Raw genomic sequence first — 16,435 nt, 5'->3', positions numbered from 1 at the left:
TCAGATCTGCGATATTAAAAAGCCAAGAGCCATATCTTTTATGGTACAAATATTCATCATCATCATCATCATTTTTGGTTCATTTAACCATTTCCAATTATGGCCTCCCTCACATATTTAGATACTCTCTTTTCAGTTGGGCCCATTGTTATCTATTGTAAGCTATGCGGGCCCAAGTTATCCCTAGCTAATTTAGTAATATCATGGTCCCATCTCAGGTTTTCTTCTTAATTCCTCGTGGATACCATGCTGTAATTTTTATGGTCCATCTGTTGTCCGTCCTTCTTGCCCTGCCCATTGCCACTTGAGGTATTTGATTCCGTGGATGACATCTATTACCTGGATCTTTTGTCGTATCCACTCTATTCTTTTACGATCTTTCTAGGTTATTTCCAGCATATTTCGTTCCATTGAGCGTTTTGCGACTTGAACTTTCCTTATAATTATCCGTTTAAAGTGTCCGGGTTTCGCATGCATAAATCATGACTGGTAGTACACATCGGTAGAATGTTTTCTTATTTAGATAAAAGGGTATTCTAGATTTGAATATGATTGAGTTTCTTCCATAAGTACTCTATTCTGGTAGTAGAGATCCCTATCTGATTAATTCGCGAGAATCTATGTATTCGTTTTGGCTATTAAAACACGAATAAATACAAATTCTGAAACATTCTTATCACATATCTACCTATTTTTATTTTATCGCATTTTTTCGCCTGCTTTTTATCCGGCGCTAATTCGTCCGGTTCTGCCTATGTTACTACTACGGTGGTCCGGTCTGTATATGGCACCCGCTTCAAAATGGATGCGAAACATGGACGCTAAAACAGGAAGATATCAAACGACTTAACGCTTTTGAAATGAGGATGCTGTGAGAATAAGTCGGACATCCAGAACAACAAACTGTGAAGTTTTAAACAAAATGAAAACGCGTGCACACCTAACAGGCACAATTAAAATTAAAAAGACTTCCTACCTTGGATACATAATGCGACATTCAGAATATGAAGAAATACAGATGAGAATAGAAGGAAAAATCGATGGAAAACGCAGAATAGGGAGGAAAAAGAAGTCATTGCTACGTAATATAAGATATTGGACCCAAACCGACGGAAACACCCTTGGCCTGATGGATATCAGGCACTGAACATATGCCATATTAATCATATATATATTAGTCATATGCCATATTAATCGCCAACTTCAACAGAGAAGGCACCTAGGAGTAGGAGGGATTCAGAGATCCTCAGTTCTACTATGAAGTAAAGAGGTAACAGAGGTATACCAGATATCAGTCTTATCATCCTAAATTTCTATTAACTTTGACTCGTGTTCAACAGAGGAATATTTTGCGTTCAAGACAAAATATTAAAAGGGGTATTGGACTCTCATACTTCTTAACATGAGTTTTGATGTTACCATCTCAGATTCCGAAAACAAGAAAGCAGCCTTTCAGATGGTGTTTAAACCATTCAGCTTTCTATTCCTTTCGTCTCTTTTTATATTTTTTAGGCTTAGATACCATGATCTTAACACTTAATTTTGGTTTTCCAGAACGAAATATAGGTATCTAAGATTAAGTAATTTAACTATAGGCGATACCAATTAATATTTTAGATACGCCATCAAGGGCGCAATTTTTAAATTCATTGTGGCCAACCATGGACATATTCGGCGCCGGGCTGACGAACTGGAATTTAAATTTCCCGCTGGCGATTCCGGTGGTAGCTCTGCTGTAAAAAATGTCAAATTGCCACATTTATTTAATTATTTCCTGACATTGTCAGTCGTTTTGATACTTTTTTTTGTATTACGAGTTTTTGGTTTAAATGAATTGTGTTGTGATAACTTTTAGCTTTAAAAAATAGTAGCAGACCATACAGTTCCGTTTTAGAATCAAAAAAGAGCCATTGTTCTTTTTAGAACCGCTTTTAGTGCGAAGTGTACAAGATGCCGCATCAGCTTAATAGCCGTTGCACACAACTCATCCCAACCTTATTAAAATATTTTAAACGGAAAAGCGCTTTTATTTCCCTTAAGTTCTGTTAAGAAGGTGAGATTTGTCATTGTAAATAATAACTGTTTTTATATTTATAATTAATTTATTTTTGTTTCCTAAAATATTTTGATTAAAAGAAAACATAGAAAAGTGGGCAACGCTGTGCCGGTCAGGCGTAATCACGTGACTAAAAGTTTATTTAGTATGACCTATAGGTCTCTACGTCCTTGCTCTTAATTCAAAAAAGTAGATATTTAATTTAAAAATATACAAATTAAGGGTACATATTCCAAAAAGAAAATCCTCGAGTGTGTGGCGCTCTTTACCATCCATCTACTTGCATTCTCTTCGGCATCGACGACCGTGAACCTCGCTGGTGCCGGTAGCCCGAGGCGGTACCGCATGGAACCGCTCGGACGCCTTGAGACCGAAGCCGGTCGTACCCCCACCGGGCCTGCGCTAGGGTGTTGTAGTCAGTCCATTGATGGATGAATCGGCAGTAATTTTGAACGCGGAAACGAAAAATTTCGGTTATGAAACATACCGAACCTTTTTTATGGTAACACTTTGTAGGTAGTTGCGAAAGAAAAAGGTAAACTGGTTCCGTGGAATATTATGTTCTGATTTCATAAACAAAATGTACCATCACATGATCTTTTCGATATTGCTAAAATAATTAAGATGTATAGACGCTTATATTTTCGTTTGTAGAACTAATATACACAAAAAATACAAAAATAACATAAGAACGTGGGAAGAAATAGATGAACAAATAATAACACTAGAAATTGAGAAAAACGGACACAGCATAGTAATAATAGGAGCATATGCACCTAGCGAAGATGCTGATAATAATATTAAAGACGAATTCTATGATAAGCTACTAAATACAATACTTAATATAAACGACAGGAAGGAAATTTGTATACTGGGTGACCTTAACGGCAGAGTTGGTCAAAAGCAAAATGATCTAGTCGTAGGACAACATGGGGAACAACCAGTTAATGATAATGGTCAGCGAATTATCAACATGTGTGAAAGTTTAACATTAAAGATCATGAACGGATTCTTCCCACATAGAGAGGTACACAAGTTTACATGGGTCCAAAGAACAAGAAGGCTTAGCTCTATAATTGACTATATGATCCTGCGACAAAATTCAATTTTAAAAACCAATGACGTTAGGGTATATCGTGGCATAGAGTGCGATTCTGACCATTATCTGTTGATGGCCAAAGTGGTAATTAATTACAGGAGCTCAAAAAAGGAGAGAGAAGAGCACAAGGGCAACCAAGGAAAGGTAGATTCGGTTAATTACAACTTGGATAGTCTCAGACATGAATCAGTACAATTTCTTTATAAACTTAGACTGGCTTCAAAATTACAAAATATACAAATAGAACAAATTAATACCGAAGAGTTATATAAAACCATTAAAGACTCTATACATCAAGCAGCCGAAGAAGCTTTAGGACACAAGAATATCGATGTACACAAAATCCGGAATGGTGGTCTGAGGAATTGGAAGAGCTTACAAAGAATAAAAAGAAAGCTTATCAGAAGTGGCTACTTACAGAAAACCCTGAGGATCAGAGAGCATACAAACGCTGTAATAGAAAAGTTAAAAGAATTGTACGCGAAAAGAAAAATGAAAGTTGGGACAGGAAATGCGAACACATCGAAAGGTATATGGGCGGAACAAAAGTATCAGAGGCGTGGAAAGCAATTAAAAATATTCGACGAGAAAATAAGCAATCTGCTCATATAGATATGATAAATATGGTAAAATGGCAAGATCGAGAACACTTCATAGAACCAACAGAAGAAATTAAAATCACACAGGTGGACACAGAAAACATAAATATAAATGAAATAGAAAAAGCTCTTAGGAATATAAAAAGTGGCAAGGCCTCAGGACCAGGAAACATTCCCATTGAACTGGTAAAACACGGACCAATCATACTACTGGAAGTTTTGGCAGAACTTTTTAACAGATGTCTCATACGAGCAGATGATATTCCTACAGACTGGAGCATATCATATATTAGTTCCATCCATAAGAAAGGAGATAGGAAGGTGTGTGAAAATTACAGAGGTATCAGTGTCACCAGTGCAATGGGGAGGTTGTATGGTAGAATTCTGAAAACGAGAATTGAAATGGAATGGCAAGAACTAGAGGAGCAAAGTGGTTTTCGCGCAGGAAGATCGTGCTTAGATAATATTTTCACCTTACAACAAGTTATTGAAAAGAGAATAGCTCGAAATTTATCCACCCATCTGATTTTTATCGACATTCAAAAAGCATACGATACGGTACCCTTAACAAAACTTTTCAAAACTCTGACGAAAATCGGCCTAAACAAAGTATACATCCGCGCAATCCATAACATTTATAAAAACGCAACCAGCGCCGTAAAAATTGGCAAAAATATATCAGCACCCTTCAATATCTCGAAAGGCCTTAAACAGGGCTGTTGCTTGTCGCCTACTTTGTTTAAAATTTATGTCAAGGAAGCTCTGGATGTATGGAGACGTAAATGCTCAGGAATGGGGATACAGATTGGTAATCATTGCTTGACAACCTTGTTGTTCGCCGATGATCAGGTTATAGTTGCTAATGATGAGGAAGATATTGACTATATGCTCGGAAAATTGAAAGAGGAGTACGCAGAATGGGGATTGAAAATGAACATGACAAAAACAGAATATCTAAAAATGGCAGACGATGGACAAGTAGACCGGAGCTTAGAACTCGGCAATATAAAACAATGCGAAGAATACAAATATTTAGGAACTATAATATCTCAAGAAGGAACATCAAACAGGGACATTCAACATAGAACACAACAAGGGCAGAAATGTATCCGAATTCTAAATTCAGTACTTTGGTCGAATAAAATAAAATTAAAAACTAAAATGACAATCTACAAATCGATAGTAGAGCCTATTTTATCGTACGGGTCAGAATGCTGGCAATTGACTGAAAAAAAAACAGAAAAAGAGTGGATGTGGTAGAAATGGATTTCTTGAGAAGAGCGTGTCAGATATCAAGAACAGAACATATTCGAAATGAAGATATAAGAAGAAAGACAGGGGAAAGGTATTCACAACTATAGACAACATAGAAACAAGACAACTTGTCTGGTATGGATATGTGATGAGAGCTGGGGAAGACCGATGGCCAAAAAGAGCTATAGAATATGCCCCTAGAAATCGAAGGAGAAGAGGAAGACCAGTGATATCATGGGAAGAAGGAATTAGAAAAACAATGAGGGATAGGGCCATTAAAGATGACGAATGGCAAAACAGAGAAAAATGGCGATCGAAATGCGGGATGCGGCAGAGGCTGTAGGACCCCCGCTATATATATATATATATATATATATATATATATATATATATATATATATATATATATATATATATATATATATATATATATATATATATATATATATATATATATATATATATATATATATTATATATTTTTTTTTTTTCGTTTGTAACATAGTTACAAAAGAACTTGTTTATGTGCGACAGCCATCATACTATAAGAAGGCGAATAAGAAATATACATATATCATGGCAGCATTCTCTATTATAGTGCAAGCAAAGTGCAAGAAAGATAAATAGGGCATTAAATACCGATACTGATGACTGCGCTATAGCTGCAAAAACGTTACAGCAATTACAAGAAATTCTGAACACATATATACCTGGGCAGACGAGGCTTTGGGCCTTAAGCGGCCCTCACACGATCAATAATATTGTCAATATTTTGGATTATTGACAATATTATTGAGCGTTTGAGCGTACATATTGATGGAGTTTCAATATATTGATGGATTTTCGGGATCCTGAAAATACTCGACAATATTAAAGGCGGAGCTAGTCGTATTGACAATATATTGATCGTTAGGTCGCATGATTGACAAAATTTGACTAGTTTATTCATAGTTAATTGGTAACCATGGCGGAAGACGGAACATCGCCGTCGTTGTTTTCACCAGTTTTAGATCGCAATCATCAGGCTTCCGTTTCTTAACGTACTCTAGAAGATTTAGTTGGCCGAACCTTTTTCTTGTTGGATATCCATTTTTTGTATAACGCCTTTTCTTAAATTTTTCCTTCGATTTTTTCACACTGTCTGACAGACTGACACTCACTGCCAAAATGACACGCTTTTTTTAACTTTCATTTTTTGGCATAAGGTATAATCTTAGGGTATAATTCACACTTAATATCTGCACAAAACTTAATATTGATATATGTATTGACCGTGTCAGGCCACCTTTCAAATATTGATAAAATATTGACAATAAAAAACATTGACAATATTATTGATCGTGTGAGGGCCGCTTTAGGCTGAACATCGATAAAACTAAAATCAGGTGCACTTACCGAAATATCATAACAATGTTATAAAAATCGGAGAAGAACTATTAGAATATGTAGCGGAATTCAATTACCTCGGCAGTTTAATTTCGGAAAAGGCCAATATCGACTCTGAAATTCAGCACAGCATTAACAGCATCTCAAGAGCACTCTGGAAATTAGACAGGGTTTTCTACAATCATGACTTGAGCACAAAAATGAAACTTGCAGTGTATCGAGCAATATAATCCTCACCGTGTTATATGGAACTTGGTGCCTCGGCCGTACCGCCGGCAAGCGAATACATTAAACAAGTTGCAACAGAGGCCTCTTAGACAACTGTTAAGAATCAAATGGTGCCACCATGTCTCAAACGTATCGGTCCTTGAAAAAGCTAGCTACGGGAGCGTTGAAGTCATGATTAATAAATCTCGCGGGTTGGTCACGTATGCAGGATGCAAAAAACCGCCTACCAAAACTTCTTCTTTACGGTGAGCTTGTAGACGGTTAGAGGAAAACGGGTGGACAACTGAAAAGGTACAAGGATATTCTCCACGAAAACTTAAAGGGAATAAGCATTTAGAATCAGTGGGATGAAGCATCGCAAAATAGAAAGCAATGGAGAAGGATTGTAAACTCAGTTAACAACGACAACCAAAAAGTAAAGAGACAACAAAGTAATGACATTTTTGAATGCCCGGAGTGCAGAAGAAAGTCTTTTTAGTCACAGAAAAACTCATGAAAGAAAACGTCTTGAGTAACCATCCGCTGATGCGTGTCAAATACAAGTCAGCGAGTAATGGCAGTAGTAGTAGAAAGTAGATAGTAATGGCCCAAGTCAAAGAAGATCTAGAATATGTGACCAGAAAATTGATAAGAACAACATGAAGAATATGAAAAATAACAACATAAAAATTAATCTTTATGTTGTATTAAAGCATGTGCCCTTTGTTATATAAAAGCCTTTGCGAAGAATATATGTATACTAGCGTGTACCCACGACTTTGTTCGCGTCGAATTAATCATTTGTAATGGTGATGATAAAGCAAACCAAGAATTTCCATTAACATACAAACTGGATAAAATGTTCTCATATTTATGTCAGCATGAGAAAAAAACAATATGGCGATATTATTATATAACTTGGTAATATTTGAGAGGTAGTTTCATCTTGTTGGAATTTGACTTTCGAAAAAGCCGTTTGCCAAAAATAAGCTTTTTACGTCAAGCAGTTTAATCGTGGTTAAGAAATTACCCAACTTTTTGGAACACCCTGTATGATTTTTTAAAAAATTTCAAAATATGTAAAAACCAAATAAATTATGCTTGTCCAAGCGTTTTTCCGAAAGACTAACCGTTTTTTAAATAACAAATATTGTAATATTTGAGGGGCGTTTTCACCCTCTTGGAATTTGAGATTCGAAAAACCCCTCCTTATCGAACCTCTACACCCCACAATCAATCCGTTTGCCAAAAATCAGCTTTAAACGTCAATCAGTTTTAGCAGAATCGTGATTACTCAATGGTCATATTTTATGAAACACCCTGTATAAATTTTGAAAAAATCTTAAAATATGTAAAACAACAAAATAAAATATACGTGTTTAAGAGTTTTTCCGAAAAACTCACCAGTTTTTAAATAAAAATTATTCTAATATTTGAGTGGTGGTTTCACCCCCTTAGAATTCGAGTTTCAAAAAATCCCTTCTTATCGAACCTCTACATCCTACAGTCAATCCGTTTTCCAAAAATCAGCTTTTTACGTCAAGCGCTTTAAGCAGGATCGTGTTTAATCAATGACCAGATTTTTCAAAACACCCTGTATACATTTTTAAAAAATCTTAAAATACGTAAAAAACAAAATAAAATATACGTGTTTAAGCGTTTTTTCGGAAACTTGACCGTTTTTTAAATAAAAAATATTGTAATATTTGAGGGGTGGTTTCACCCCCTTGGAACTGGAATTTCGAAAAATCCCTTCTTATCGAACTTCTACACCCTAGAATCAACCAGTATGCCAAAATTGAACTTCTCACGTTGCGTGGTTTGAGCATGATCGTGATTAATCAGTGAATCAGTCACTTAAGGATTTTATATATTAGTATAGATAGGGGTAAAAATCCCAAGCAAAGTTATATGCGAAAAGGAAATCAGAGAACAGATTGGTAAATGCAGAAAGGTGATAGAAGCGCTAAATTCGGTGCTTTGGTCGGTGCTTTAGTGCGATCCTGAAAATTGTAAACTACGTTCTGTACCATTTCATTTAATATAGTCCAACAACCATCAGTAACCGCAACTAATAATTAAGGTGTAGCCCTAGTGACCTGATGTAGTGTAGATTTTACTTGATAACAAAAGGTGATAGGAATAAATCGCATCGTTGTTGTGTCATCAAAATGTTGACAATAAAGGAACTGCCATTTCTAGAAGATATTTTATCTCATGGGTCACCATTAGCTGCTTCTGCGACAAATATAGTAGATGATTTTACAAAATTTGCATGCTGTGCTCCTGCAAGCAATTCATTTATTGGTTACACACGGGCAGACTCTTATTTAGTTATTGAAATACATTTAAACACATTTAATTTTTTCCTGTTTCATAATTTAAATGTGTTTAACAATTTTACCGATTGTTGGTCAATTAATAAAGAGTTAGCAATAAGTAAGACGAAATATCAATATCTTTATTACGCATTTTTGAAAAGAAAATCTTCCTTCTCTAGGCGCCCGCTCACCAAAAGATAGAACCCAATGAATAAGCAAAGGATCTACCTCGAAAAGAAGCGAACACTCCACTAACTGGACCAGAACCGTTCTGCGTTCCAAGCGGCAACAAACTTAAAACGGAACTGAAGAACCTAGAAGACTCCATCCGTAACCTGTAATGGGAGTCCTCCAAAACGGTCTAAGACACTCGAAAAAGTTCCTCAGAACTTACGACCGAGAAAAATCAAAGATTTTCCTTGATTTAAGTAAGAGCAATCTTCGGATTGTCACGGGGTTTCTAACAGGACACTGTCTCCTCAACCAACACCTCAGTAGAATGAAGCTGGAGAAACAACGGCGAATGCAGATTCTGTGAGGAAAATTGGGAAACACCAGAACACCTTATCACTGAGTGCGCCGAGACGACAACCGTTCGTGCCACAAACTTTGGTACGGCTGATGTCGAAGAAGGAGAGCTGGCCTCTGTAGATCCGTCTCAGATACTGGCTTTTATTAAAGCCCTGAGACTATATGATGAGTTATAACTCGTTTTAACTCAATAAAGGGGAACACACAATAGACCTGTAAGGTTGCGGTGGTTAACACTCCTTCTAAATATTCTACATTCTACGCATTTTTGGACAAATATGCTGCATCATTGTATTTGTAAGGTAATATGCTTTTTAAAAAGGCAATAAAAATACAGATAATGTTGATACCGGTTGCTAAGAAACGACACATCATCTTGTAGAGCAAGAAAATTGGCAATAAGAATATTATGAAATTTTATGGGAGAAATTTTATCTTTTCAAATGGAGTAAAATAAAACCAAGTCCTGAAAATTCGGATTTTCTTAAAAATCTTCCGAAGCAATCGGATTTTTTTTCAGATTTCCAAACATGACGTATGGTTGAACAAGGCACAACGTTTCTCTAACTTCTTCGCAACATTGTCCTTTTCATTTTCTTCTAAATTGACTATTACTCATGAGATATCCGATCTCATCCGGTCTCGAACCTGTGTGAATAAGCAGTGTGTCAATAGATTTTATACTCTTCATGGAACAACAGCACGACAGAGTTTCCAGACGGTCACCCGTCCATCCACTCGCATCGTCCAATCTCGCTTAACTTCGGTGTTCTATCGGGAACCGCTGTTTTGACGTAGCTGGGCCAGTTATTAATTAAACTATATATTGTTACGGATTCCGTAGGTGCTTAATTCAAAACTGACGATAAAACTAATCATAATAAGTTTAACTAATTTATTTTCCAACTATACACACAAATAACTATTTGAAGAACCTTCGCCAAATCGTAGCCAATTCGCTTAATAAGGAACTCCATTCAAAACTGACTGACTGTGGAGCCCGAGGAGAGCCTTAAATACGTCAGTGGATGTTTCGCGCAATTTCTAGAACCATCTGAAGCATTCTCCTTGTTTCCAGTAATTTCCTTTTAAAAATTCAGGAGTTTCAGACATCATCTAAGAGATGGCATATGGCGCACCATTCGAATCACTCAAATCTGAACGGTTGTTTGCTCCTCCGAAAAATGTCGCTATACACCTTGAAACAATGACTAAAAAATACAAGGACCAATAACATCCGAGATCAAAAATTGTTACCATTCCTCCAAACAGTGCCGTGTCACATATTTTTCTTAACTTAGCTGCTTGAAGAGATATTTATATTTTTGATAAATGTTTTGACTACGCCTATGGTGTATGCTGCTTATTTAGGTGGTATCATACTAATTAATTACAAAAAAAAACGTATTAAAATGTTAACAAAAGGTACAAAACTAGTATCGACGTATAGCACATATCAAGTACATAGAATCTCAGAAAATCAATAAGAAAACACGGAGGGTGGAGTGGACTGCAAGTCATGTGGATATTGCTTTGAACGAGACAAGTCTAATAATATACGCCTACCTACAAACTCTACAGTTTGGCAGGGATAGCCCCTCTAGATATAAGGGAAGCTGCCGCAAACACAGAGAGACATAAGAGGGAAGTAAACGCTGCTCATCCATTGCATGGACATCAACCTCCACTAAATATAGATTGAAATCTAGAAAAAGCTTTCTAAAAAGTACTATCGATGACGGTGCATCTCCATCGATGGCGCGACAAAATTTGTAGACACTGAGAAATGCAGATATCGCATCATGGATCCCACCTTCTGAATGCCTTCCGCCAGATGCAGTCCTGCAATGGGAAACATGGAAGTCCCTCAACAGACTAAGTGGGATTGGCAGAACAAAAGATAACATGGCCAAACAGAATTTTCTTAGAGATCCATCAACATTATGCGAATATAGTATCGGACAAACCAACAGACATCTATATATAACTGCCCTCAGTGTCCAGTTTCTTGTACGTTTGACGACTTACATACTTGCTTCATCTTACCGTACCTTTACGTTACCGTAGATGGAGCTGAAGGCTTGGTAGGGTTTATATAAATAAACAAAATACAAGAAGCGAAAAATTAAGGCCTAAAAAATTAAGGAGAAAAATTAAGACCTAAATTAAGGCCTAGGGATGGCGAGAGCGGCTAGCACTCGCCATAGTAATACGTTTTGTACTCAAATGCTATTCTCTGCTTTTCGTTTGTCAGATTGAGGGTTACATCAAAGTCGGCCTGACGATGGAGATAAATCTCCGAAACCGGTCGTCGAATGGTTGTTCCGGCTGTTCCCTTTAGTCTGATGAACTTAATGCAGAGAATAAGCATATATGTAGGGGTTTTTAGGCCTTAATTTTTAGCATCTTGTATTTTGTTTCTTTGACGACTTGTTGCAGGCCACAGGAAATGCCGTCGACATTGCTAAGTTTTTGTCTGATACTATTTAGTGTTTGTACAATGTTCATGTCTTTTAATTTTTTTGCAATTTTATGTTTGTAGCTGTATTCAATTTTATCTTTGCATTTTCTTCCGTTTGTCTTTATACAATTCGCATTTTTTATTTGTATTTTTGTATATGTATATTTTTATATACGCAACGCTTTTGACACTAATAAATAAATAATAAATAACCTATGAAACGTAACTCCTGGCTCTTTCTTATCGTTGCGGCTTTTGCACTTGAAAGCTGAACAATTCACCATTGAAATATAGTTTATACAATGGAACTACAACCAAGCCAAACCAAACAAACTATTAAAACTCGCTAAAATTATCGTTGGACACACATCCGTTTCCTCCCAAAAAATGGCGCCTGCCAACACAAAGTCTGCTCCAGCCCTAGAATACCTGGTTAAAATGAATTAAAACTAATGATAAAATATTATTTATTATAGATATAAACAAATTTCCAATAACAATAAACATTAATTTATCATAACAATACCCTAAATTAGTTCACAGTCTATTAACGAAAAGATCTTAATAGAATACAGTACAGTTATAGTTTCACAATAGTCAAATAGATAAAATGACATACCTAGAATCTAGAAAATTTTCAATATATAATTTGTTTAATAATATTAATTATAAAGGTTTCTAAATTAACATTAATTTACTTTTAATACGCTGTCGTGGCTAATTGTTTAGTATGCCACTGTCGAGATACATTTATAAAAGCTTTATTTGTTATACACATAGTCCTGTCTTTAAATAATATATAAAGCGTGGCCAAAAAAATAGAAACATAAGGAAAAAGTTAGGTTACTCAAGTCTTTAAAGTCCCCTAAGTAATCGACTCATCAAGATTTTGACTATTATTTTGCAGTTTGATGAAAATTTTCCAAATAATCAAACTTTAGGAGACGTTAAAATAAATTTTTTTTTTTTTTGGTGTTTGTCTAAATTTTTAGCACCACTGTATAAAGACAAATATTCTATATATCTTAACAGGATTAAGATATATCTTTATAATGAAATATTTCTTAGCTGCAGATTTTATAGCTCTTGCTAATGTTTTTTTTGGCATTTTCATATTCTGAAAAAAGTAAATTTTAATCATAGTATTCTTTAGAATTTTACTCTTGTTAATTCTAATGAAGATCAAGGAAATTGAAAGAAATAGAAAAATAAAAAACTTAATAATATAATATATGACTGGGATAAAATACAAAACATTTTTAATATAAATAAACCTAAATTGTAACTAATTATAATATGAATAATTAAAGATCACAAGTTGACTTCTCATAGCTACTGTCAGCGTATACCAGAAAATGAGTGCATAATAAACAATAAAATAATGTTAAGTTAGAATTATATAACTATTATTCGTGTTAAATGAAAAAAAAAATATTTATGACAGGGTGTCCGCATCTAAAGATCAACCCACCTCGTCATCAAGGATAGGATGACACTGAGACCGCCCCTTGCATGCGATTAGAGGTTTCTTCTTTATAAAATTCTTCCTTATTTATTTGGCACACAAAAAAACCGTCATTGCATTGTAGTTCGTAAAATTTCCGTTGAAAATAAGCGAATAATTTACCACAAACAATCATACTTTGAAACCTACTATTCTTTTCCAGTTGCAAAACAACCACCAAAAAGGTCCAAGAAAAAAAACTGCCTTTAAACGCTACAAGATACAGAGACATACTTCATCTTACCAAATTCCTGGAAAACTCAAGGGCAAAGAAGTTTTACCAAAATCTAACCTCTGATGACATTCCTGATGGTGATAACTGTAATGACGACCCGCCCATTGACGCTTCAGAAGAACAAGAATAGCTTGCACTTATATAACTCAGAGGCAAATATGTTTTACCAAAATCTAACCCCTGATAACCTTCCTGATGATAGAGGTGATAACTTCATCAACCACCCGCCCATCGACGCAGAGGCTTCAGAAGAAGGATAGCTTGCCCTTGTTTAGGCTTATTTTTTATATTTCTAGGCTTTTAACTTGTAGCTAAAGTAGTCAAGGACCAAAGAAACTCAAATATAAATTTCTTAGCTACATTTCAGTCTCTATTTACTACCATCTTAGTCTCTAGTAATACCTAAAAATAGGTACTGGATCTGTAAGATTCTAAGAAAGGAAATAGACACAATATTGGAGTGCTTGGAGAACATTGTAGTCGTAATCGGTAAAATAGTGGATTTTATTTATTTTTTTATTGTTTTTCTTCTTAATTTTTTCATTTTTATAAAGATTATGTCTCATTTACGTGGAAAAACGTTGAAAAAATAAAACTAACTTGGTATTTTTGATATTTTTGTATAAGTAACGTTATCAAAAATATTTATGGCAGGCCTATAAATTTTCCTCTAAGAAAAAATTTAGTTTCCTCCCTTAGGGTACGAACATAGTGAAGGCAGGTTTCTGCTTACCGGCAACCAGCGCCGTCTCAGGGTACCTATTCTTGACCACTCGCATCTTCAAATATCGCTCACATCTCGCATCTCCGAAAAAGCCATATAACAATACACGTGATGCGTAACTTTGCGTATATGCATCACGTGTATTGTTATATGGCTTTTTCGGAGATGAGAGCAGGGTTCGGAAGTAGTTAATTAAGAGGAAATTTACCTGATTAACTAACCTAACCATATTCAAACGCCGCGCCGGCGCTACACATAGGGGTATTTGGTCTATAAACCTGGACAAAAGTGATATTTTTTTATTTTCATTTTTTATCTTAACTGAAAACAAATCTATAAATACTAAATGTAAGCACGTTTATTAGCTTTTTTTAAGTCGTAAGTTGACTATCAAATAAATAATATATTTCAGTTGTAAGTATGAATTATCTTGAGTGTATTCTGAATATTTCTAAGATTATAAAATTGTGGAATTGTTTGTAGTGCTTATTTTGCAAATTGTTTATAATAACTGTCATGATGGATACAGAGCTAGCTGGCAAGTCCTGTTTTATGCATATTTTTATTTTGAAACGTTTCCTTCTATTCTATTTCTTTATAATGTTTTATATTTAAAAAATCAGAGGCATTTTTATAAGGTGTAAGACTATTCGGCAATATTCCGCATGGAAATTAGTATCCGTTCAATGCTTAAAGTCTCCAGCTTTGGAATATGTACAAAAATCTTGCCAATATTTGTCACTGCCAAAAAAACATTGATTTAAATAGATTCTTAAAGGAAATAGTCTTTACCCTATAACACCCATCCTCGCTCAAATATCGTCTATAATATACAAAGTACTTTCTTGTTCTAGCATCCTCATCCAATTGCTTGATTTTGCACAGAATGGCCCTATTTGATCGGTGGAAAGGGTTTCAGAGTAGAGGAAAAATATTGTGTAGGAAAAACAAAATAGGGTTTCATATTAGCACCCTCTCCTCTAATAATTAATATTACTAGCAAAAAAGCAAAAAAAATCATAAAACATAATTTTGGCCAACTTTTAGTTCTCAATACCCTCTGTGCGCCGTCGGCGCGTGCAAAAGCAGAAATAAATAAATGTTCGTTCCGGTAAAAGCGAGAACGCCGATGAACGCTGGTTGACGGCGCCTACCTGCTTTCACTGTGAACTAGCCGATTTGATAACACGCTTTAATTTTTCAAGGTTATAAGCGCGAGGCGGCGTGGCGCTACTATGTACTCATTTACAGGGTGTCCCAGAAATAAGTGCAAGTATTTTAACTTAACTGCTAGTATAGTTCAACCCCAGAAACACGCCTATGAGGTTTTTTTCGCGAATTTTTTTTTAAATCGGAATTTTTTGGAATTTTTTTTAGTTTTTATTTAAAAAAAATACTTTCTTGTTAATATGGCAACATAGGTAGTAGATTAAATTTACAAGAAAGAAAATTCAGAAAAGATCCAGTGGTACTCAAAATTTTAGCAAAAAATACTTTTTTTTGAAATTTGCAAAGTAAAATAACTCCGTTATTTTGGACTTATTTGAAAAACGATAAAGAGAAAATATGTTTCTTTTATCGAGATCTACCACCCCTTAAAATACTTGCACTTATTTCTGGGACACCCTGTTATACGCAAAGTTGCGAACGATGTCAAGAATAGGTACCCAGATCCTCGCCGACTACCGGTAAGCGGCAATCCTGCTTGCACTGTGTTCGCACACTTATGGATACCCCGTAGCTACAGAACGGATCGATCTATTGTAATAATTTTTATTTTGGCTGTTATTACTAACAATCCACCTTTTTGCTCTTCTGACAGAGGCTTGAAGTGGAGTAAATAGCCTCAGAAACGTCGGTGAGAAGCAATTTTGTGTTATTTGGTCGTTGGCTAATCTATCTATATATAAAAGTCCCACTACGAATCAAGGTTTGGTTAATATCACCGATAAGAATTACCTATACTTTCGATTTTTTTGATTTGCATTTTTCTCAGAATCAACTTTTATGCAACAATGATGTTTTCCCATGTACCCTTCAATTATGAAATATAATATC

General features: G+C 35.2%; 1 protein-coding gene across 1 annotated transcript; it reads left to right on the top strand.

Annotated features, from left to right (window-relative positions):
* Positions 1–988: 988 nt before the first annotated feature.
* LOC115876149 lies at positions 989–3,767 on the top strand. The gene is made up of 2 exons (XM_030891833.1): positions 989–1,140; positions 2,711–3,767. The coding sequence occupies exons 1-2, from the start codon at positions 989–991 to the stop codon at positions 3,765–3,767; spliced, it is 1,209 nt and encodes a 402-aa protein (XP_030747693.1).
* The last annotated feature ends 12,668 nt before the right edge of the window (positions 3,768–16,435 follow it).

Source organism: Sitophilus oryzae, unplaced genomic scaffold, assembly GCF_002938485.1.
Source record: "Sitophilus oryzae breed Bouriz unplaced genomic scaffold, Soryzae_2.0 scaffold_1414_pilon_pilon, whole genome shotgun sequence".
Lineage (NCBI taxonomy): Eukaryota > Metazoa > Arthropoda > Insecta > Coleoptera > Curculionidae > Sitophilus > Sitophilus oryzae.
Note: the sequence above shows the minus strand (reverse complement) of the source record. Positions and strands in the feature narration are given on the sequence as shown.

Coding starts and splice junctions, on each gene's coding strand:
- LOC115876149 (XM_030891833.1), top strand. CDS start 989: ATGCGACATTCAGAATATGAAGAAATACAGATGAGAATAGAAGGAAAA. Junction 1,141..2,710: donor CTTGGCCTGATGGATATCAG/GCACTGAACATA, acceptor TTTCGTTTGTAG/AACTAATATACACAAAAAAT.